This window comes from Vitis riparia, chromosome 16 (genome assembly GCF_004353265.1).
Source record: "Vitis riparia cultivar Riparia Gloire de Montpellier isolate 1030 chromosome 16, EGFV_Vit.rip_1.0, whole genome shotgun sequence".
In the NCBI taxonomy this organism is placed as follows: Eukaryota; Viridiplantae; Streptophyta; class Magnoliopsida; order Vitales; family Vitaceae; genus Vitis; species Vitis riparia.
The window spans coordinates 19,221,418-19,245,717 of NC_048446.1; the positions used below are offsets into that span (position 1 = coordinate 19,221,418).

At 31.0% G+C, this 24,300-nt stretch overlaps 3 protein-coding genes across 7 annotated transcripts; 1 reads left to right on the top strand and 2 right to left on the bottom strand.

Moving 5' to 3' along the window:
• The first annotated feature begins 5,426 nt into the window (after positions 1 to 5,426).
• On the top strand, positions 5,427 to 22,463 carry LOC117933969 (trafficking protein particle complex subunit 1-like). Of its 5 annotated transcripts, none has more exons than XR_004654399.1 (7): positions 17,767 to 17,859; positions 18,223 to 18,532; positions 19,439 to 19,553; positions 20,449 to 20,567; positions 21,058 to 21,118; positions 21,245 to 21,294; positions 21,618 to 22,463. XR_004654399.1 is itself a non-coding variant. In XM_034855554.1 (6 exons), the coding sequence occupies exons 2-5, from the start codon at positions 18,309 to 18,311 to the stop codon at positions 21,107 to 21,109; spliced, it is 510 nt and encodes a 169-aa protein (XP_034711445.1). In that variant the 5' UTR covers positions 5,427 to 5,508; positions 18,223 to 18,308; the 3' UTR covers positions 21,110 to 21,118; positions 21,245 to 21,489. The 5 variants fall into 5 exon arrangements, 3 of the variants coding, with proteins under 3 accessions (XP_034711445.1, XP_034711446.1, XP_034711444.1); XR_004654398.1 differs by having other exon boundaries at positions 21,633 to 22,463; XM_034855554.1 differs by lacking the exons at positions 17,767 to 17,859; positions 21,618 to 22,463 and adding an exon at positions 5,427 to 5,508 and having other exon boundaries at positions 21,245 to 21,489.
• LOC117933378 (receptor-like protein EIX2) lies at positions 6,361 to 7,551 on the bottom strand. Its single transcript, XM_034854743.1, has one exon. It carries the CDS (start codon positions 7,549 to 7,551, stop codon positions 6,361 to 6,363), a length of 1,191 nt encoding a protein of 396 aa, XP_034710634.1.
• LOC117933379 (receptor-like protein EIX2) lies at positions 7,599 to 9,397 on the bottom strand. Its single transcript, XM_034854744.1, has 2 exons — positions 8,737 to 9,397; positions 7,599 to 7,763 (listed from the first exon to the last, which is right to left on the bottom strand). The coding sequence occupies exons 1-2, from the start codon at positions 9,340 to 9,342 to the stop codon at positions 7,599 to 7,601; spliced, it is 771 nt and encodes a 256-aa protein (XP_034710635.1). The 5' UTR covers positions 9,343 to 9,397.
• Positions 22,464 to 24,300: the final 1,837 nt, after the last annotated feature.

Below are 24,300 nucleotides of genomic sequence, written 5' to 3' on the forward strand. Positions count from 1 at the left end.
ATATATATATATATATATATATATATATATATATATATATATCCTTTTAGCTTTTTGATTTTTAATGTTTTTATTTTAAAATTTTTAAAAAGATAAATTTATTGAAAAAAATAACTAAGATATGAAGTTCTAATATTAAATGAAAATTTTTTCTTATCTAGATAGACTAATACAAAGTATTTTGACTCACAACAAGAAAATTGTCAATACAATTTTTTAAGTTTTTCATTTTTAAATAAATGAGTATAAATATATTAAAAGAATTAAAGATAATCTTAGTAAATAATTTTTAAACACCTCATAAAATATTAGTATTATTTGTTTGTTCTAACTTGTAAATTAGGTATCATCAAATATTATAGTTTTTCAAATTTATAGAACATATATTAAATACTTTTTAAATACCTCATAAAATATTATTAATTTTTTTTTCTAACTTGCAAATTAGACACATGATGTTTATTATTTCGAAAATAATGTAAACACTCACATGCATATATATATATATATATATATATATATATATATATATATATATATATATATATATATATAATATTAATCAAGAAAGACAATATTTTTAATATTAATTTTACCAACTTTCCAATAATTTTGAAAAGTGTAAATAGGGTAATTGGCCGAATTAAAGTCTTCAAAATATTCAAAATTTCTCCATTCCAAAATTACCTAATTGCTCTCCACACTAATCTTAAATATTTTTTAATAAAGATTTAAATATTTTCTTATTAAAACAAAAATTTCAAAGTAATAAGATAAAAATCACGAAATTTTCAAAACAATAATTACAACAAATATTTTTAATTTTAAAACTAATTTCATAATTTAAATTAATGATTTAAAAAAATAAAAATATTATAAAAATAATTTTTATTTATTTTTAATTTCATTTAAATATGATTTTTTTAATCTCTATTGATGACAATGAAATTATGTTTATAAAGGAAAAATAGTAAAAATATATATTTCATTTAGTTTACTTGTAATGAACAATTCAAACATGATTGATTTTAATTTTATTTCCTATGTGTTAATTTTTGTAGGGAATGTCTTAATGATATAGTTTGGTAAAAAAAGAAAAAAAAAATTATCAATAATTGTCTTAATGTCAAATTCAAGTTGTTTAAAAATTGTATAAAACCTATTAGGAGCCTTGTACACCTTTGTACACTTAGCACATTTCCCTTGTACAATTAGTGTAATATCCTTGTACAATGACACAAATTTCATATTTCTCATAAGTTATATGTTTATGTAGGTGTATTAATCATATTTTCAATGGTTTGGTTAAGAAAATGGTGGATGACTTAGGATCAATTTTTTTTCCCCAAATATCATTATTGGAGAAAATATTAGAATTTCCAAGTGAGAATTAAATAAAATGCATGACATAGGCGTACAATCCTTGGGTGACAAGGAAAATAAAAAAGTGGTTTAGAATTGATTAAAATAATTCACAAAGGGTAATTTTGTATACCTTTGTACAATTAGTACATTTCCCTTGTATAGTTAGTATAATACCCTTGTACAATGGCACAAATTTCATATCCCTCCTAAGTTATGTGTCCATGTCCACGTAGGAGTGTTTAACCATATTTCCAATGGTTTAGTTGAGAAAATAGTCGATGACTTAATGTCAAAAAAAATTTCCCCAAATATAATTATTGCAGAAAGCATTGGAATTTTAATGCGAGAATTAAATAAAGTGCATGATATATATGCACAATTCGTAAGTGATAAGAAAAATAAAGGAATGACTCATAACTATTATAATCTTTCACAAATGGTAGTCTTGTACGCCTTTATACACTTAGTACATTTTCTTTGTACGGTTAGTGTAATACAATTGTATAGTGACCCAATAAATGAATAAATAACTTTTTTTTTCATATAAAAAAAATAGTACTAAACAAGGTTTTCAATTTCCATTTTTAAAAATAGTTTTCATTTTTTAATTAAACATATTTTCAAAAAGGGACAATATAGAAAATAAAAATATTTTTAAAAATAAAAATAAATAAAAAATAAAAACTAGAAAAATATTTTAAAACCAAACTCAAATATAATCTATATAATTTTTAGTTATTTGTTTTCATCTAAAATAAGTAAATATACATTTCAACCCTTTTATATAAGAAAAATTCAATCTCTACTATGTATTAATATAATCCACTTCTAAAATTAGGTCATATGAAAACATTTTAATTGAGTACTTAAAATAAAAACTTTTCATCCATCCTCTTTATTTCCTTTTCTTTTTCTTATTTTAATAAATTTTCAATTAATTCAAATCATTAAAAAAAATCCTTAATAAATAAATTTGTAACAATTCATATAACTTATTATTAAAAGTCATGTTCAAAAAGTTATTAAAATAAGGAAGGAAGAAGATTAAAAAAAAATTAAACTTTTTATTTTATAATAGTAAACAAAAACTTTAAAATACTTTTTAGTATACAAAAATTAAATAGTGAATATAGTTATTTTAAATGGTATTTTAATCATTAAATTATTTATTTCTAAAATGTAAAAGTTAAAAATAAAAGTAAAAGATAATTTTTATTTATTTAAATTAATATTTTTTTAGAAAGTATTTTCCAAAATAGTCTTTGGATCATTAATATAATTTTTTTTTATTTATAATTTAAAAATAAAAAATAATGTTAAATTTTCAATTATTTATAAAAGAGTTTAAAAAAATAATGAAAAATCCAAAAATAGTTAAATAAAAAAGAATAGTGGCAAGTAGTAGGATAAAGACAAAAATGAGTCAAGTGATATTTTTGTTAATTACTATCACATAATTACATGTGGTTGGAGGATCTTATCTTAATTATCAACCCCATATTTCTAAAAGTCTTTAATATTGATTATTGAATTCAAAAAGTATGGTCGTGAGAGAGAGAGAGAGAGAGAGAGAGAGAGAGTTTAAAATATCAAAAATTATTTGTGGTTGTAGAAGCATGACTCTTTGTCCCATTTTCTCCAATTTTGTTGAGCATTAATATTTTTCTAATTGAATTATTGTCCTTGGAAGGATGACTCAACTCTCTTGCCGTGCTTGACTTGCAAGTCAATTTTGTTGAGCATTAAATTTTTTCAAATTGAATTATTGTCCTTGGAAGGATGACTCAACTCTCTTGCCGTGCTTGACTTGCAAGTAATGAGAGTGACCGTGACAAAATTTTCCATGAAAAATGCAACAAGGCAGTCTAACACGTCTTTATGCTGGGGGGTCATCATAGAAACAGTACACTCACTATTTATTATATTAAAATAAATATATTTGATAAATAATTAAAATATTATAATTTTTTTTTTAAAATAGAAAAATATAGGATAAGACAAAATAATATCTAAACCCACCCGAATCCAACCCGAGTATTAAAAAATTTTCAAACCCACCCCAAACGGGTATTCAAATTTCAAATTTGTCCTACGGGGTGGAAAAAACCCGCCCAGGACAGCTGCCAAATCTGACTAGCAAAGAGTGTGGAAAGATTTTCAGTGGTTGGATTTGGCTTTTTAGGTGTTAGGTTTAGTGGTTGACTTGGAAATGTGATGCACATTTTTGAGGATGTGTCTTTATAATATTATTATATCTATAGAAACTTAGCCCAATCAACAAGATGGGCCTGTGAGTGGAGAAAAAAGCTCTGAATTCTACTCATTTTGTCGATGAAAAAGTTGAGAAGAAACATGATGATGTTTTTGGTATAGTTGATAAAAACTTTATTGACTATTAAATTTTACATTCTAAATGTTTTTTTTTTTCATGTGTCGGTGTAAGAAGTGGTTTGATATCTATAGGAATGTAATGCTAATATTATTTAAGTGGGCAATGATTCAAAATTTAAATTCATAGTGATTGGTACCATAAAAGTGAGAGTGTTTAATGGTGTTGTAAGGACATCGAGTAATTTTTTTTGGGAGCTTTGGAAACATTAGGCTATGATTTTTCTCGGTGAAGAATGATATTATAAATTTCAACAAAAGTGCTTTGATAGCTATGAAAGGGGAAAAGATGAAAAAATTATGTACTTTAATTGGAAAGATAATTTAAGGTAGAGCTCTTAAGGTGGAGTCATGCCATGAAGAGTCTTTTACTGGTGTTAAAGAAATTATCGAGAGTAGATGAACATGATAAGATGATTAGAACTCTATTTTTCGGCTAAAAGTACCCATTAACATAAGGATGAAAGCAATTTCAAAATAAATAAAGTTATGAAGAAAACAAAGACGGATTCTAGAGTCGGGTTCAATGAGAGTTTGAACTTGATATATGTTTATTCTCATTAAATGTATAGGATTAAGAAAACTTAAGTCGAGATGGAGATTGTTGGTATTTAACTCAAACTATTTATTTTTAATTTTTAAGAAAGTTAATATTTATAGAAGTTGTATTTTTGTAAATTATTTATTAACAAAAAGTAATTGGAGTTGTTTGGAGCAATAAGAAAATTGTTTGCTAAGTTTGTAACTAGATGCATAAAAATTCACGCATATTTCAATATCATTAAAATTAGTTAAAAACTTTTGTATTTTCCAATTATTTCATGGTTATATAAAAGAATTGAAACAGATGAGATGCGTTTAAAGTGACATACAAAATAAATAATTAAATTTAAATTTATTGTTTTCTTTTTTATTTTATTTTTTCTACTTTTACCTTTATTTTTTTCTCTCTCATTTTTTGAAGAACCAAACATGAACTTTATATGAAGTTCCCCATAAAAATAAAAAAAGTAAAAAATCGTAAGTTGATGAATCACAACACTAAAAGTGTGTTTAACAGTGATTATATGAAGCGTTTTTAATATTTTTAACACTTGAAAATTTTTATCTTTTTAAGTGTCAGAAGGATTAAAAATGCTTTCGACAATCATTGTTAAACAGGTTTTAAAGATCTATCTTCATTAATCATTCCCTTCCATAATTACCATATTTTTCATAAGTAAGATGAATTTTATAAATACACAATGTTATTCACAATGGAAGAAATATCAAATATAAAAACTCATTTTTCTTCAAATTAGGATATCATTTCGAAGTTTTAGTGATGAGGCTTTGGTAAAGTAGATTGGGGCTGTGTGGGGGAGAGTAGAGACGAAGTGACTCGATTTGGGTCTTTGACACGTTTTTATTCCATGCCATGTCATCCTCTAGCTTGGCATCCAATTGAGATACTCATTGAAGCTTGGGCGTGAAACTCTTCAAAGGGGATTGTTCTTCAACTTTAGCCTTTTTTTGTATTGCCACTAACCACTAAATAGGCGAATTTTAGAAAATAAATACAGTATTTTTTAAAATATGATAATTAAAAAATTATTTCCAATTCCATGACAATTTGAATGATTTTTTTTTTTAATACATCATTGGAAAACACAAGAAAACGACGTCGTTCGAAGCAGAACAGTAAAGCGCCCTTCGGCCTAGCATCGACTCTCTTCACTGCAATCGGTGGCTTTTGCGGTCTCTCTCTAGCTCTAGGTATCAGATGTCTTCGTTTATTATAATTTTTCTTTGTTTGTTTGATGAGAAACTGAAAGAAAATGAGATAGATGGAATGTTCTGAATCTTAAAGTTTTCATCATTCACTCCTGGTGGAAACAGAATCTTCCCCTAAATTAGCGTTGTACACGTATTTAGCTGAATTTAGAATTTTCAATTTCTTTTCTTTTCCTTAATTTTATCAGCATCCAAGCAGTCATTTAGGGTTTTTCTGGCTTGAGATATTGGCATTTGATCTATTTGATTTTTATTCTTGTTCAGAAAAATGTAAATATATTTGCTAAAGAATTAGAATAACCAAAAATTGATCATATTTAGCCGTTGTTGGGTGAATTCATCAATAAGGAAAAATGCAGTTCTTTGGAGGGTCGGAGATCAGCCCATTGCCGCCGCTGCCAACAGCATCGGGAAACAAGGCCCACATGATGTATGTGTTTAACAGGAATGGGGTGTGCTTGCTTTACAGGGAATGGAATCGCCCTCTTAGGACTCTGAATGCCCAGCAAGACCATAAGCTCATGTTTGGTCTGCTTTTCTCTCTTAAGTCCTTAACAGCTAAGATGGATCCCACTAGGTATATCTTCTTCCAAGTCTTTGATTCGAATTGGAACTGTTTTCGGGGTGTTTAGGTGTTTTGTGGAAATGGAATTACTTGATTTTGTATTTGGATAACTTTTGAAAGCATAAATTCATTGTTTGGAATAGAATTATAACATATATGTAAGAAGAAAGAAATCAGGATGAGCAAAAGGACATAATTTGAACTGATAAATTCAAACTTGGGATGATTAAAAAAAACATGGAAAACAAGGTTGCCAAATTTATTTGCAATTACAAACACCATCCGAGTAGTTTATACTTCACGTCATCCAGCAACCGAAAATAAGCATGTCTCCAAGCTCTGTTGAATGCTAATGGAGCCAAAATGGCCCAAAAGCCAACCACGAAACCCCATGGCATACCCAAATAGAACCATTTCATATCAATCCATCCATTCTCCGGAATTGGACCTTTTGGTTTACCATCTTCACCACAATCATCAGTCAGTGGAGCTCCACAAAGCTCCGGGTTGCCAATGAAACTGAGGGCACTAAAGCTTTGGATCTGGGTGCCTGATGGAATTTTGCCAGAGAAGTTGTTGTATGACAAATTTAAATTGCTCAAAAATGATATATTTGCCATACCTCGAGGAATAACACCAGAGAGTCCATTCATGGAGAGATCAAGAGACTCCAGTGATGTCATGGCCCCAATCTTCACAGGAATCTTCCCTTGGAGATGGTTATTAGACAGGTTCAAGAATATCAAACCATGGAGATCTGTGAGTTCTTCTGGGATCTCACCAGATAACTTATTGCTTGAGAGGTCCATGCCAGCTAGGAGGCCAAGTGTCTTGTCGTACACGTACTCTCTTCCTTTCATAACCAGTGTTGCTGTGTCGGTTCGTCCCCATATAATATAATAAACTCCATTATGAGAAGGAAAGAGGGGACTTGAATTCAATTGTTTGATCATGCTGCTGAAATTACCAAAGCATCTGGGAATGGTTCCCGAGAGATTGTTGTTTCCCAAGTCCAAGATTTGAAGGGAATCAAGGTGGCAGAGTTCAAGAGGAATACTTCCAGTGAACTTATTTGAATGCAGGACAAGAACCTTTAGACCCGGTGTAAATGTAATCTCACCATCCCCTGGAAATGTTTCAATGAAGTTCCCCATCCATGCTGGTATCGTCCCAGTGAATTCATTCTTACTAAGGTCTAGAACCATTAGACTAGAGCAATTTTTCAATGGAAGTGGAAAATTTCCGGAGAGATGGTTGTTGCGCAAGTGCAATGAACCGAGCCAAATTAGAGAACCCATGGAGCTAGGTATATGTCCCGTCAGATTATTATTTCCCAATTTTAACACCGTCAAATCTCTCCAATACATCCAACAATTGGGAAGTTCTCCTGACAGAAGATTTCCTGAGATGTCTAGAGACCCCAAATAATTTACTTCTTTATCAGTTCTCCGACACAACATGGGTGAAAGAGATCCACGGAATAAATTATTGGAGAGGTCTAGATGTGCTACATCAGAAGAGATTGGGGGCAGTGGATCAGTGAAATTGTTTGAGCCGAGATAGATATAGGATGAATGTAAACTTGGAATACTACCAATGATTTGGTTGTGAGATAGATCAACTGTAGCAAAGGATCGTGTCCAAAACCAAGCTGGGATGACACTAGAGATTCCTGCATAGGACATGTTTAGATCTTTCAAATACTTCTGTGTTTGAAGCCATGCAGGAAATTGAGGCCCTAGAAGGCAAGACCCCAAGTCTAATGTACTGAGTTGAAAAGGAGGAGTCCAGTTGGAGCTGACTTGCAAAGTTAACAAGTTTGAAGATGCATCCAATTCTTCTAAACTTGTTAGATTGGCAAGGTGCTTTTCAGACATAATACCCTCGAAGAAGTTTTCCCTAATGCTTAGATAACGCAAGGATGAAATTCCTCCTAATGAGACAGGAATCTGACCAGAAAACTTGTTTCCATGAATAGAAAGAGAGGACAAACTTTCTAACTGAGCAAGTTCATTGGGCAAATGACCTGAAAGCTGATTCATTCCCAAGTCTAAATCCTCTAAACTTTTACATTCCCCAAGAGTATCCGGAAAAGAACCTGAAAGTTTATTTCCTCTCAAGCTTAAAAACTCTAGACTTTTTCTAGGCCTATCATATGACAAATTCGAAAGTTGGAAAGTACAAAGATTTCCAAGAGATCTCAGCACGTCTCCTTCAAGAGCATTGTATGATAGGTCAAGATATGTGATAGAAGTGAGATTTCCAATATTATTTGGAAGGATACCATGAAAATTGTTAGATTCAATATAAAGAGATCCAAGATCAAGGTGTTCAAGGCTAGTTATATGAAATAACCAATCAGGAATAGGAGAAGCAAAATTGTTACCGGAAAGATCTAGGGATCTAAGAGAAGTCATGTTACGAAGACCTGATGGAATTGGACCATGAATATTACTGTCTTCTAGATTAAGAGTAACAAGAGAATTAAGATTAGCAAACCAATCAAATGATATAGAAATAAAATAATTATTTGAAAGGTCAAGGATGACTAGAGATGAAAAATTGACATGTGGGAGAGGGTCAATAGTCTGAAGCTCACACATAGACAAGCGCAGCACAGATAAAGAATGAAACTTATTCATTACCTGTAACCAATTTGATGCTTTGCTTAGGTTCACATTTGTCATGTCAAGGAACTCTAGGAAGGTAAGACCAGAAATCCACTCAAGATCCTCAACATTCAAAGAATCAGAATTCCCAATATCAAGATAATGCAACTTGGATAAATTTCCAAGTTGATGAGGAATAACACCACCAAAACCTGCAGTAGAGAGGTTAAGATATCTTAAATTGGATAAGGAACCAAGGAATTTTGGAATATGAAGGCTCCCAAAGTTATTGCAGCTCAGGTCCAAGTATTGAAGATGCTTCAAGTCCAACAAAGAACTACTTATTTCACCACCTAGAGAACCATCATATTGATAAAGATCCCATCCGAGGTTGAGCTTGAGAACATGTCCTGTTGTGTTGTGACAACGAACTCCTTCCCAATTACAACACTCTTCACTGGCCCAAGAAGAGAGTCTGTTTGAAGGATCATGAATGCTTCTTTTGAAGCTCAAAAGAGCTTCTCTTTCTTCTTCTCTGCAAAGAGCCTTCGAACCATGTCCATCACAACAACCGAACTTTGTGGCTAGAGTGAAAAGAAAATAGAGCGAGAGAACCACCAAACCTCTCATGTACAACTCCATTCGGCTAGATGATTTTAGAGCACACAATGTGAAAGGTTTCAAGGATTATTTAATATTTATAGTCATTAGAGGCATGACCCACAAGACTATAGTGTTGTCTTATTTCTAAAAATTTCTAACATTGAGCGCTCAATTATTGTATTAAAAAAGGATGGTTGTGGAGTGTGGACTAGTTGTGTGCATGGATAAATTTCATGTAAAAGAAAATACATGAAATGACATAATTAATTACATATGTAAAATGAATCCTATTAGCATTTTTTATTCTTATCATTTTCCATGTTATTTAAATATGCGAAAATCATTTTTTTATATTTTTCTCATTTATTTAACTAGTATTTTTTAGAAACCAAACATGGTATTAAACTTATATAGAATAAGTTTATTACATAAATCATCTATAAAAAAAAAATTCATACAAATGATGGCTAATAATATATATATATATATATTATTGAATTATTGTCCATAGAAGGATGACTCAACTCTCCTGCCGTGTTTGACTTGCAAGGAATATTGAGAGTGACCGTGACAAAATTTTCCACAAAAAGAAGAAAAAATGACAATATAATCTTGTCCTCTTTTGTGTTTGCAATTAGGCTGGGCCATGCTATTCAACACCAATTAATCACCCAATCTATTTATATATTCATATCTGCATAAAATTAAACTTCACATATACATCTAATTAAAGGACATTTATTCCTCTATTTGCATACATAATAATCCAAATTATATATTTTAGTTATTTGGGTGAATTTTCCATATAGTTGGGAACAAGTAATAAAAAATAATGAAAAAAAAAAGTCAACTATTTATCTTCCTTCATGATCATGGATAGCACTAGAGGAAAAATAAAACTAGGAAAGAATTCAAATTCTTTTATTTGGTTGGGAGGAAGAATATTAAAGGAAAAGTTAAATTTGATCAGAATTATGTAAAACAATATATGTATTTTAAAATTCTTTATTATTTATATGACAACAAAAAAACAAATTTTAAAATCATGTGGAAAAAAATTATTAATATATAAACATATTTATAAATAAATATTTATTTATTTATTTTCTTTATTTCTTTAATTTTTTTATTTCATTTTTTCCATTGTGTATACCTTCTCTTTCACTACCATAAATGATTTCTCCTTCCTTAAGGCAAGATCTGTTCCACTCTTCATTATTCCACACTGTTTTCTTTCCTTCATTAATGCAAGACTAATCCTACTCTTAATTATTCCACACTTTTTTCCAAATTCCATGGTTGATGATCTCCCTTAACTTCCCTCCACACTTTCGTTATCCTACTTTATCCCAAACCAACCAGATTTCATATGGGAATGCGAGCATGGTCCTCAAATTTGAAAATGCAATAACACAGTCTGAATCGTCATTATGTTAGTGATCATAGAAGCAGTAGACTCCTTATTTTACGCCAGAATATTTTTCTTCATATACATTTCGACCAAACTTCCCTTGTTACATCAATGCGAATAGAAGTTTTTGCATTAAAAAACCGATAGCTCATGTTTCGTGTAAGTCCTCCATGATAAGATACAAAAAAAATAGACAGTTGAATATTCTCATCACCATCACAATTATTCACCCCATCACTACTAGAATGATTTACTACAAGAATGATCACCTTTGAACAAAGCCTTAATCGATATTTTGAGAATTTTATTTGCAAGTTTAAAATACTTCGATTAAGTCAATAATGTTTTTAGGAAATCTTTAAAAGATTTTCATGCCTGAAAAGCTTGAGGTTCAAGGTAGTCTCCTAGACTAGGTTGGTCTTTCCATCTCCAAATTGATTTTCATCAAAATTATAAAAGTATAAAATTAATTAAAAACTATATATATATATATATTCTTTTTTTGTTTTTGTTTTTTCCCTTGTATGTACTTTCTCTTTCACTATAATAAATTATTTCTTCTTTCTTAAGTCAAGACTTGTCCCATTCTTAATTATTCCACTTTTTTTTTTTCCAAATTCCATGGTTGACAATCTCCCTTAACTTCCCTCCACACTTTCGTTATCCTACTTTATCCCAAACCAACCAGATTTCAAATGGGAATGCGAGCATGGTCCTCAAATTTGAAAATGCAATAACACAGTTTGAATAGTCATTATGTTGGTGATCACAGAAGCAGTAGACTCCTTATTTTACGCCAAAATATTTTTCTTCATATACATTTCAACCAAACTTCCCTTGTAACATCAGTGCGAATAGAAGTTTTTGCATTAAAAAATCGATAGCTCATGTTTCGTGTAAGTCCTCCATGATAAGATACCAAAACAGAATGTTGAATATTCTCATCACCATCACAATTATTCACCCCATCACTACTAGAATGATTTACTACAAGAATGATCACCTTTGAACAAAGCCTTAATCGATATTTTGAGAATTTTATTTGCAAGTTTAAAACACTTCGATTAAGTTGATAATGTTTTTAGGAAATCTTTAAAAGATTTTCATGCCTGAAAAGCTTGAGGTTCAAGGTAGTCTTCTAGACTAGGTTGGTCTTTCCATCTTCAAATTGATTTTCATCAAAATTATAAAAGTATAAAATTAATTAAAAACTATATATATATATATATATATATATATATATATATATATATATTCTTTTTTTGTTTTTGTTTTTTCCCTTGTATGTACTTTCTCTTTCACTATAATAAATTATTTCTTCTTTCTTAAGTCAAGACTTGTCCCATTCTTAATTATTCCACACTTTTTTTTTCCAAATTCCATGGTTAACAATCTCCCTTAACTTCCCTCCACACTTTCGTTATCCTACTTTATCCCAAACCAACCAGATTTCAAATGGGAATGCGAGCATGGTCCTCAAATTTGAAAATGCAATAACACAGTTTGAATAGTCATTATGTTGGTGATCACAGAAGCAGTAGACTCCTTATTTTACGCCAAAATATTTTTCTTCATATACATTTCAACCAAACTTCCCTTGTAACATCAGTGCGAATAGAAGTTTTTGCATTAAAAAATCGATAGCTCATGTTTCGTGTAAGTCCTCCATGATAAGATACCAAAACAGAATGTTGAATATTCTCATCACCATCACAATTATTCACCCCATCACTACTAGAATGATTTACTACAAGAATGATCACCTTTGAACAAAGCCTTAATCGATATTTTGAGAATTTTATTTGCAAGTTTAAAACACTTCGATTAAGTTGATAATGTTTTTAGGAAATCTTTAAAAGATTTTCATGCCTGAAAAGCTTGAGGTTCAAGGTAGTCTTCTAGACTAGGTTGGTCTTTCCATCTTCAAATTGATTTTCATCAAAATTATAAAAGTATAAAATTAATTAAAAACTATATATATATTCTTTTTTTGTTTTTGTTTTTTCCCTTATATGTACTTTCTCTTTCACTATAATAAATTATTTCTTCTTTCTTAAGTCAAGACTTGTCCCATTCTTAATTATTCCACACTTTTTTTTTTCCAAATTCCATGGTTAACAATCTCCCTTAACTTCCCTCCACACTTTCGTTATCCTACTTTATCCCAAACCAACCAGATTTCAAATGGGAATGCGAGCATGGTCCTCAAATTTGAAAATGCAATAACACAGTTTGAATAGTCATTATGTTGGTGATCACAGAAGCAGTAGACTCCTTATTTTACGCCAAAATATTTTTCTTCATATACATTTCAACCAAACTTCCCTTGTAACATCAGTGCGAATAGAAGTTTTTGCATTCAAAAATCGATAGCTCATGTTTTTGTGTAAGTCCTCCATGATAAGATACCAAAACAGAATGTTGAATATTCTCATCACCATCAAAATTATTCATTCCATCACTACTAGAATGATTTACTGCAAGAATGATCACCTTTGAACAAAGCTTTAACCGATATTTTGAGAATTTTATTTGCAAGTTTAAAACACTTCGGTTAGGTCGATAATGTTTTTAGGAATCTTTAAAAGATTTTCATGCTTGAAAAGCATGAGGTTCAAGGTAGTCTCCTAGACTAGGTTGGTCTTTCCATCTTCAAATTGATTTTCATCAAAATTATAAAAGTATAAAATTAATTAAAAACTATATATATATATATATATTCTTTTTGTTTTTCCCCCTGTATATACCTTCTTTTTCACTATAATAAATTATTTTTTCTTCCTTAAGGCAAGACTTGTCCCACTCTTAATTATTCCACACTTTTTTCCAAATTCCACAATTGACAATCTCCCTTAACTTCCCTTCACAATTTTGTTATCCTACTTTATCCCAAACCAACTAGATTTCAAATGGGAATGTGAGCATGGTCCTCAAATTTGAAAATGTAATAACACAGTTTGAATTGTCATTATGTTGGTGGTCATAGAAATAGTAGACTCCTTATTTTACGCCAAAGTATTTTTCTTCATATACATTTCGACCAAACTTCCCTTGTTACATCAGTGCGAATAGAAGTTTTTGCATTAAAAAACCGATAGCTCATATTTCGTGTAAGTCCTCCATGATAAGATACCAAAACAGAATGTTGAATATTCTCATCACCATCAAAATTATTCATCCCATCACTACTAGAATGATTTACTATAAGAATGATCACCTTTGAACAAAGCCTTAACCGATATTTTTATAATTTTATTTGCACATGTAAAACACTTCGGTTAAGTCGATAATGTTTTTAGGAATCTTTAAAAGATTTTCATGCCTTAAAAGCTTGAGGTTCAAGGTAGTCTCCTAGATTAGGTTGGTCTTTCCATCTTCAAATTGATTTTCATCAAAATTATAAAAGTATAAAATTAATTAAAAACTTATGGATGAAAGTTTTGGTTTTTTAACAAAAAAAAAAAAAATGCAATCCTAGCTTAGTACATCCTTCATCTTACATGAATTATCAAATTGATAAATTTGATAAACCTTTCTTTGATTCTTCTTGATTCTGTATTTTACTCTATGTATCCTCTTATTTAATGACTCTAAGGAGATCTTCTTTCCTATTATGCTTAAATGCAATCATTAATTAAATTCAAACCTTATTTTGTTATCATCAAAATTGAGATTAAGAAAACCTTGGTTTAATAATTGTGAGTCATATCCAAAAGGCATTAGCTTATAGTAATAAAATCCTTCTTTTGTCACAAAGATTGTCTTCTTCTCATTTGGTTCATATAGGAGAATCTTATTGTAGACCTACATAGACATCCACCAAGGTAAAGAATGCAGGATTGGCTATATATATATCCCTACGGATTGGGTCACTATTGATAAAGGATAGTGGCGACAAGTATTCTTAATAGAGATACCAAGATATTTCATGAGGTTGAGAGAATGTGTCCTCTTAGGTGATTCAAATGACATTTGATAAAAAAAAAAATGATGGTCATAGCAATTACTTAAATGGAGTTTGTCATATGCTCCCTGGAGTTAGAATATGTCAATTGATCACATAATAGGTGGATTTGTAATGATAGATTAATAACACTACCTTGTTAGATTATGGATACCTTTTCATGGGAGGTACATGCAGTGAATAGTAGGTCCCAAACCCGAGCTTCACCTTATTGTAATTACATAGGATATTGTAATGCAATTTATTCTTTTTTGTGGAGTGTTAAGACAACTTTAAAATTGGATTTTGAGGCAACCAATACTTTCCAATGGGTCCTAATGGTTTCTACTCAAGCTCCTATTTCATGGCAACACATTTTATTTGAGGAATTTGGATTTCTGGTTCATAAGTGTGCATAAGGCCATTTTGGTAAAAACATAAGATTGCATTAGATCTTATGAATGGACTTTTTGGATTGGACTTATTAGTTAATTGAAACTCAATAAAGCTAATTAATTAATTAAGACTCAAATGAGTTAGATTATGTGATCCAAGCCCAAATTGAACTCAATTTACTTAAGCACATAAGGAAGCTTATAAATACTTCCTAAGGGGTTAAAGCTTCAAACTTTTGCCTCTTGTCTTCCAAAGACATTTTTGTAGGGAGAAACCCTAGCCACCCTCAATGAGGAAGAGAAGCTCACACTTCTCTTACATGTCTTGATTTGTGTAAAGAGAGATTGGGTGAAAGAACATCGGGTAGACAAGATCTATGGCTTCTTCAATGAGTTCAACAAACTAGAATTGACATATCATTAAGTTCGTGTTCAACATCCCAATAAAATACTTAATTGACCAAATTTCATTAATACACATCACTACCATGCACAAAAGAGAAATTATTAAATCACTCTACTTTAACAACATCCTACTTTTTTTAAACAAACCAAGTTAGTGATCTATGTCATTTTCCTTCACAATCATCCACACATTTTTCATAACCCCCACATTTCATTGTTTTTATGAAGCTGAAGAAAGGGTTTGGGAAGCACATTTCTCAAATAAGATCAATTAAGAGTGAATTTGAAGAACTACCATTCCTCTAAACATATCCAAATAGCACTCAAACCCTAAATGGAGGTTAATAAAAAAAAATAAAAAACATAAGTTGATGAACCACAACACTAAGGTTCTATCTCTGCTGACCGTTGCCTTTCTTAATTACCTTATTTTCATAAGTTAGATGAAATTTAAAAATACACAATATTATTCACAATGGAAGAAAAATCAAATCTAGAAACACATTTTTCTTCAAATTAGGATATCATTTCAACCCATTTAAGATCTTAGCTCTATAATTTTTGCAACTAAATAAGAAAATAGGATCGTAGATATGAGAAAGACAAATATTATCTAAATAAGGTTAAGCATTATACTTACTCAATAGTTCTTGAAGTGATGGAGAGAGAAATAGAAATGCCTTTTTCGTTAAAGAAATATATTCAATCTAAAGATTTCAACATTTAACTATGATGGAAAATAACCCATGTTCAATGTCGAAGTTTTAGTGACGAGGCTTTGGTAAAGTAGATTGGGGCTCTATGAGGGTTTAACGTGTGAGGGAGAGTAGAGACAAAGTGACTCAATTTGGGTCTTTGACATGTTTTTATTCAATGCCATGTCATCCTCCAGCTTGGCATCAAATTGAGATACCCATTAAAGCTTGGTTGGGAAACTCTTAAAAGGGGATTTGCTCTTCAACTTTAGCTTTTTCTTGTATTACCACAAAGGAGGAAAATGTCGAGATATATCGGCGATATATCGCCAATATATCATGTATCGGGAGGGATCGACACGATATTTCGTGGAGAAAAATCGGAGGAGAGATATTTCTGTAAAAATCGTCAAAATATCAGCGATATATCAGATTGGGGAGATAAATCGGCAATTTTGTGAAAAAATCACCTCTGGTGGCAAAATATCGGCGATATATCGGCGGTTAATCGGAGATAAATCACCAATTTTTTAGCGATATTTCCCCTCCTTCATGCAGCGTGATCTGACGGCCCAGATCACGCTTGTGTAGATCCGATGGCCTAGATGTGATTCCAACGGTAATATGGTGATCCAACGGCCAGATTGCTCCCAGTTTTTTATCCAACAACCAAAATTGATTTTCAACGGTAAATTAATGTTCCAACGGCTATTTTGGCCTAAATTTCTTCTATAAATAGCCCAAATTTCATCAATTTCATCTATTTTTTGCTTTCATTCTTCATTTGCTCTCTCATTACTCCAATTTTTATTAAGGTTGCTCAATTATTCAATCATTTTAAGGTATGTTTGTTTTAAATTGTAATTAATTTTGTTTGCAATTGTAATTAATTCATGTATTTTCAATTAATTAGTATGTTTGCAATATGGATGATTTAATGCTATTTTTACATTCAATTGTAATTAATTTTTATATTTTTATTAAATTAACTTAGGTTAATTTGATTATTTAATTATAAATTGATATGTTTATTTTAGATGATTATTTGTGATTTATTTTCACATTTAGAATTAAATTAAACTAGTTAACTTAGCTAAATTATTTAATTAATTTAGCTAACATGCTAAATTATTTAATTAATTTAATTAACATGAACTAGTATATTTTGAATATGAAATATGTTTATTTAATGTGTACAAATTATTGATATTTAATGAAATGAAGTATTTTATGTGACTTTATAATGAGAACAATTACAAAATTAACATTTCTCATAGATCGACATGATATAATTACATTTAATATTACAAATTATATCATATGTATATCAAAATTTTCAATAAAATAACTTTAAAATGTCTATTATACTTCTAATTATATTATTATGAGGTTTTCCTTACATTTCCATGAGTTTTTAACAATTTTAAGCCTACCGATATTCTTTTCCAAAATATCCACCAATATATCCGTAAAATCAAAGTACCTATATATTCGTGATTATCAATATTTTCATTATTGATTACCATTAATCACTAAATAGGGGGATTTTAAAAATATGACAATTAAAAAATTATTTCCAATTCCATGACAATTTGTAAAACACAAGAAAACGACGTCGTTCGAAGCAGAACTGGAAAGCGTCCTTCGGCTTAGCATCGACAATCTTCACTGCATTCGGTGGCTTTTGCGGTCTCTCTCTAGCTCTAGGTATCAGATCTCTTCGTTTATTAAAATTTTTCTTTGTTTGTTTGATGAGAAACTAAAAGAAAATGAGATAGATTAAAGTTCTGAATCTTAAAATTTTCATCATTTACACCTGGTGGAAACAGAATCTTCCCCTAAATTAGCGTTGTATAAGTATTTGGCTGAATTTAGAATTTTCAATTTCTTTTCTTTTCCTTAATTGTATCAGCACCCAAGCAGTCATTTAGGGTTTTTCTGGCTTGAGATATTGGCATTTGATCTATTTGATTTTATTCTTATTCAGAAAAATGTAAATATATTTGTTAAAGAATTAGGATAACCAAAAATTGATCATGGAATTGACCTAAAATTTTTCCTATGCTGCAGAAACTTCAAAAACAAAAAAGTTTGTGTCTCATCTTAATTCACATCTATATTTAGCCGTTGTTGGGTGAATTCATCAATAAGGAAAAATGCAGTTCTTCGGAGGGTCGGAGATCAGCCCATTGCCGCCGCTGCCAACAGCATCGGGAAACAATGCCCACATGATGTATGTGTTTAACAGGAATGGGGTGTGCTTGCTTTACAGGGAATGGAATCGCCCTCTTAGGACTCTGAATGCCCAGCAAGACCATAAGCTCATGTTTGGTCTGCTTTTCTCTCTTAAGTCCTTAACAGCTAAGATGGATCCCACTAGGTATATCTTCTTCCTAGTCTTTGATTGGAATTGGAACTGTTTTCGGGGTGTTTAGGTGTTTTGTGGAAATGGAATTACTTAGATTTTGTATTTGGATAACTTTTGAAAGCATAAATTCATTGTTTGGAATAGAATTATAACACATATGTAAATTTATGCATGTGTAACCTGCTCAAGTCAATAAATCCCTATTCCCTACTACCTGGTTTGGGTTATTTCCTTTTCATCATTCACATTGGGACACTGTCCATAAGGTGTGACTACACATATACAAACAATCAGAAGATCACATAATGAATTATACACTCAATCCTTGTTCAACCCTGAGATGGGTGGCTTGAAATCCTTATCTGTAGCTTCTGAGGTTGCAAGCTAGGACTACTTTCCATGAAATGCGTGAGATATAGCTTTGCAGTATTTCTAGGCATGATGTGTAAAGGTGTACATAATTTCATTTTTTGAAATCTTTGAAGTGGTTCTACACCAAAGGGGCTTAGTTTAAAATTTAAATGTGAGGAAGAACATGATAAAGTCAGTTTAGGTGCTATTTGTGTAAATTTGAATATTTCTTCTTACTGGAACAGGAAGTATAAGGGCTTCCTTAATTAATAAACTGCTGATTAGTAATGCAAATTTTAGTTACTCTTCTAGATTGAACAATATTGATCAATTGACTTCAGTATATAGTTTCTATTTGTAGATAGGTTAATTATTACAGTACCCAAACTCTTGTAGAGGTGAACATTCTTCTGATTTTAAGCATACTAAACCTCAGGTTTTAGGCACAGGCACTTCACTTTGCGGCACAAAAAATTATTCCATTGTTGTTGATGTATAAATTACTGATGCATATATAATGTTGTGATATGCTTCTAATTTTAGTTTCTTTATCATCATTTCTGGCAGTGTGGAGAAGGGAAACCTTGGGGTACCTCAGTTACCTGGCCAGGGATGTTCATTTCATAGCTTTCGTACTAATACGTACAAACTAAGTTTCATGGAAAGTCCATCTGGCATAAAGGTTACTAGAAATGTTCATATTGATTTATTTATTATTTTATTTTATTATATTTATTTTCTTTATTCCTCTCAAGCTCACAGACATGTGTAGAATTCCTAATTGTGAACTTCAGTTTCTGCTTTAATTTAGATGATTCAGTTATGCAGTACTTACTGACAAATTATGGCCATTTAGCAATAGCATTTACGAATATATTTATTGTCAAATTCATTTGCAGCAAATTAGATCCTTAGCTGATAATCATAAGCGATAAGGTTGGTCCCATTGTTTGAGTGGTTTTCTTTGTAGCTGTTGAAATATAATTAATCAATTATCTTTATAGGGAAAATAGGAATTGTTGAATCATTATCAGTAAAATGCATGAGCTCCCTATTTACATGAGGAAGCTTTCTGAATAGCTATAAATCAACTCCTGGATTCTGTTATTAGATGAATAAAAGCTAATGCTAGTAATAATTGTAAAAGTACATTGTAGATGGGAATCCTCTAGGTTTCTTAAACAACACTGGATATGATCTGTTTCTGGTGGGATTATCCCTCAACCTTAAACAGTACTCTATCCTCTTAACCTGCTGATATGGTTTTATTAAAAACTGACTGAAGATCAGCTCCTTTGAGTGTTGTATGATATTTTCTGTTGTTGGGTTATAGCATCATGTACTCCTGTTGATAAGTTGATGGACCTACAGTTCATGCTCTTGCATTGCAAAATTTTTGCCGTATTTACTGACCTTTTGCCTCATGAAATTTCATTTTATCAGTTAATGCATTTGAATATCTGTGTTGAGTTATTTATTTTGATGGTGTAGAAAATCATAATATGCCTTCTTCTGACATAATTCTGGGTGTCACTGTATAATATATATATATATATATGTATATATATTTTGTGCAGATTATCTTGGTCACTCATCCTGGAACTGGTGATCTACGGGAATCCCTGAAGTATATCTATAACTTGTATGTTGAATATGTTGTCAAGAATCCGCTCTATTCTCCGGGAACTCCATTCAGGTGCCAAATAAACTTTTATAGTTTTTGAACTCTTAATAAATCTATCAGTTGAGGATTTGAGTCTCTGGTTATTGTAAGTAGAAACTGTGTTTTTGCAATGCCACATTGGAGATTTCCTTTAGGATATATCCAAGGCAAGTCCCACATGTACCTAGGTATGTTAGGACTCAAATATTTGAAGCTTTCATGCACATAGTTGGACATTGACTTGACACCTTTATTGACCATATCAATTTTGGAGATAGTCCTTATATGCCCGGATCATTTATGTGTTAAATGGGTCAAAATAAACTGAAATTTCTATTACCTAGATAGGCACATGTCTTAACTTGCACATTCTACTATGAGCATGACTGGAATTTACTTTATGAATTAGTTTCCTTCTAGTTCTACAGGATAGTTCTTGGTTTTGACTACAAGCTTCAATTAAGTTTTTTAACTGTAAAACAATCAAATTCTTACCATATAAACCTGTAATTGGTTTGTGTAGGTCTGAGCTATTCAATAAAACTCTTGATCAATATGTGAGGGGTCTTGGATAGCATCTCAAGGTAGCACTTAACTGCCATTATCTGGTTTTGCACTCTGAATTATATTTCCATGACTCCAAGTCACTCATCAGTACTTTTGCTGCCTCATCTAGAGCAATGAAATGAACATGAATTTCCATTTGGCAGATTACAATCAGTTTAGCTATCAGCATACCAGTAGATTGGTTCATGTGCAGGTTAGTGAAACTACCCATTTTGTGGATATCATGTCCCAGTTTTCATTACGAGTATGTACTGTGGGAGATAAGCCTATAACTTTGATAGATGAACTTTGAGAACAGTTTTTTCCCGAGGCTCTGTCCATTAAAAGGGGATCTATTATTGAAATAAAGTTTGTGTTTGGTGATAATTTTATTGTAGAACTTTGTGAATATTGTTCCTTTGTTTCTTGTCCATGCAAAAAGACACATGAATCCATGGTGAAAAGAATTGCATGCATCACTGCTGCTATTATTTAATATCGTTCTAATTATGCTTTTGCTCCCTTTTTGCAAAAAAGTAATTTCCACAACAGATTTCAAGTTTAACTTATTGAATGTGAAGATCCATGCTCTGCGTATTTGGTGGATCCCATGGCAGTGGCATGCATTTGAGTTACTGGCATGTTCAATTCATCTTTTGGGTTGCCACGTCTCTTTTTTCTTCAGATTGAAGCCTAGGTAAAATTTAGCATGTTGGTTGGTTTCCAAAGCTATGCAGAATTTGTTGTATACAAGATTCTGTCGTTTCTTGCTTTCCACTTTTATGGGTTCTCAGGTATCTCGAGTGTGTGAGGAGTCTGACAAAAAGGCCTTCATTTTGCTTTAATTACATTTGATGGTCTTTTCATGGTATTTATTTAATTACATTTGTTAGTTTTTTCTACTGATGATTTTTCTACAATTTTCTTTTAATGGATGGAAAGTACTAACAGAAAAGCCCAATAAGGGGCAAACCTAGTAAAGGGGTAATTTACAAGGAAACATTTGAGCTCCCCTGTTTTGTCTATAAGAAGAAAGAGGCATGAAGCCAAGATTGCAAGGAATCATCCAAGCTCCTCTGTTTATTCTAAGAAAAAAAGAAAAAAGCCCAAGGTTTTTGTCATGGAGACAAATTAATAGAATTTAATTTCTGCAGGATTATAAGTTTGAGTTCCTGCAAGTTTGGTCTTACGTCTTTAGGTGGGAGCCCCATTTTTTGTAATTGAGGTGCGTCATGTTCTTGATTGGTGTTGCCAGGTTCTTGGAATAGCACAAATGACTTCAAGAAAGAGTATCTTTGCCTGAAACCAATACTGTTGCATAGGTTTAATAACACCTTTAGGATTGAAGCTCCCTTTGGAACTTGAAGACATTGCTGCATAACACTTACAGAGAGTAGCTTAATTTGAGCGTGTTTTTTTGTCAATGAACAATATCCAAGCTTTGATTATTAATTAATTTCAAAGAAATGATATTGATTATTTATTTGGAAAGATAAAATTCCATGACAGTTTCTTGTTTTTTTTATTATATTTTATTTCTTTCTAAGTATTAGATTTGGTGGTTTGGTTGTTCTCATTGGATGGATAATGGAAAACACCATGTGTGAAGTTTCAAACTATCTTTCTGATTGACTGGACATTGTTTTGGGTATGTATCCTATGCAAGTTTTTACTGGTTCATAAACAGAGATGATGGGCTAATATTCCGTTGTTGCGAGCCATCCTCTATCTCAGTCAAGGCTGAATTTGGTCTAGAGATTGACAATTCATTTTCAAAATTGTATCTCCTGCACATAGACACAGTACTTTGTGCTTGGAAATACAACCAATCAAGTGTATGCCCGCTGATTTTATTTTTGTGTAAGGGCCTGGTGACACAATTTTATGGAGATATATGAATTTGGGAAGAGTTCTTTCAAGGTTTGTAGGTTGACAACCATGGGGAAGAGGCTTTCTTGGTTGGCTGAATGTTCATGTAGTAAGTCGAATGGGGTTCTGTTTAATTTCCTTTTCCTTCTTCCCTTCAACTTCTTTACTGTTTGGTTGAACCATCCGCTGCTGCCATGATGGCTCATTTTGGAGATGTCCGTCACATATAAGCATTTGCCCGAGCAAAGGTTTAATGGGGTAGTGTTGGTGGAGGAAATGAAGCTGGTGATGCCAATGTAGGAGTCAGAAGTAGGGTTTGTGTTGGCCATGGAGGTTGAGAAGCCAGTTAAACAGTTGGTTCATGTTTGGAATGTTGGAATAGAGAATGTGAACAAGAAATTACTTTCATTCTCATTCTTTTCTTTTTTCTTTTAATAATCGTGGATATCCGGGTCAATTTACGCATACATCGACTAATTCCACGGGACTTTGAAGTTAACGAGTAAGCCTCCAGTGGCCTTGAGACTTTCATTCTCATTCATTTATGTCTTAAGACTTAAACATGCGCAACATCAGTATTGAATCCGTCTTGCATAGATTATATTATATAATTACATGTTTAGAAATTTTTTAAAAATTAAATCTGAATTTTAACTTTTCATATTAAAAACTTTTTAAATTAAGTCTGTATTAAGTTCAGTGACTTAAACATTAACGTCCAAGTAGTCTTATTAATTTTAGAAAATTTTAGAAGATGGTATCATCTTATAACTTTGGTAAATAATTAAATATGTTAATTTTTATCATAAGAAAGAAACAATGAAAAATTAATTAATCTTAAGTATTTTTTAATCTAAAATATGTTAGATTTCCTAATATTAAAATATTTTAAAAACATTAATTATTAATCCAATTAAAATATTAAATTATTTTTCATATTTTCATAAACAATTTTTATTCAATGTTATAAAAACCGGATGTCTCATTGAATAAAAAAAGTTATTAGACCATAATTTGATAATTGAATGTGATAGATCTCTAAATAATATAAATATATGATTTATATATTTTATTTATAATTTATATATTATTAAAATTATAAAAAATATATATATAAGAATCTTGAAATTATATATATAGGTTATGGACACACTGACACTCACCGTAGCCCATGTTCGGAACATGAGTCATGACATGTGACATGTATATATATATATATATATATATATAGCGATCCATTTTCGGCGCGGTGACATGTGAAAGGTTATGACAAAAAAGTTGCGTCAGACATTTGAAACAAAAACCAAAAACCAAAAGCCAAAAAATTTAAAAAATAATGTTTGTCCATTAA

Excerpts from the sequence above, each read along its gene's own strand:
- LOC117933378 (XM_034854743.1), bottom strand. The coding sequence starts at position 7,551 with ATGTTGTGTCGGAGAACTGATAAAGAAGTAAATTATTTGGGGTCTCTA.
- LOC117933379 (XM_034854744.1), bottom strand. The coding sequence starts at position 9,342 with ATGGAGTTGTACATGAGAGGTTTGGTGGTTCTCTCGCTCTATTTTCTT. Across the intron at positions 7,764-8,736 it reads AAGCATCAAATTGGTTACAG|GAATCTCTAGTGTCATCCCA; the intron begins GTAATGAATAAG and ends TGTCCTATGCAG.
- LOC117933969 (XM_034855554.1), top strand. The coding sequence starts at position 18,309 with ATGCAGTTCTTCGGAGGGTCGGAGATCAGCCCATTGCCGCCGCTGCCA. Across the intron at positions 18,533-19,438 it reads GCTAAGATGGATCCCACTAG|TGTGGAGAAGGGAAACCTTG; the intron begins GTATATCTTCTT and ends CATTTCTGGCAG. Across the intron at positions 19,554-20,448 it reads AAAGTCCATCTGGCATAAAG|ATTATCTTGGTCACTCATCC; the intron begins GTTACTAGAAAT and ends TATTTTGTGCAG.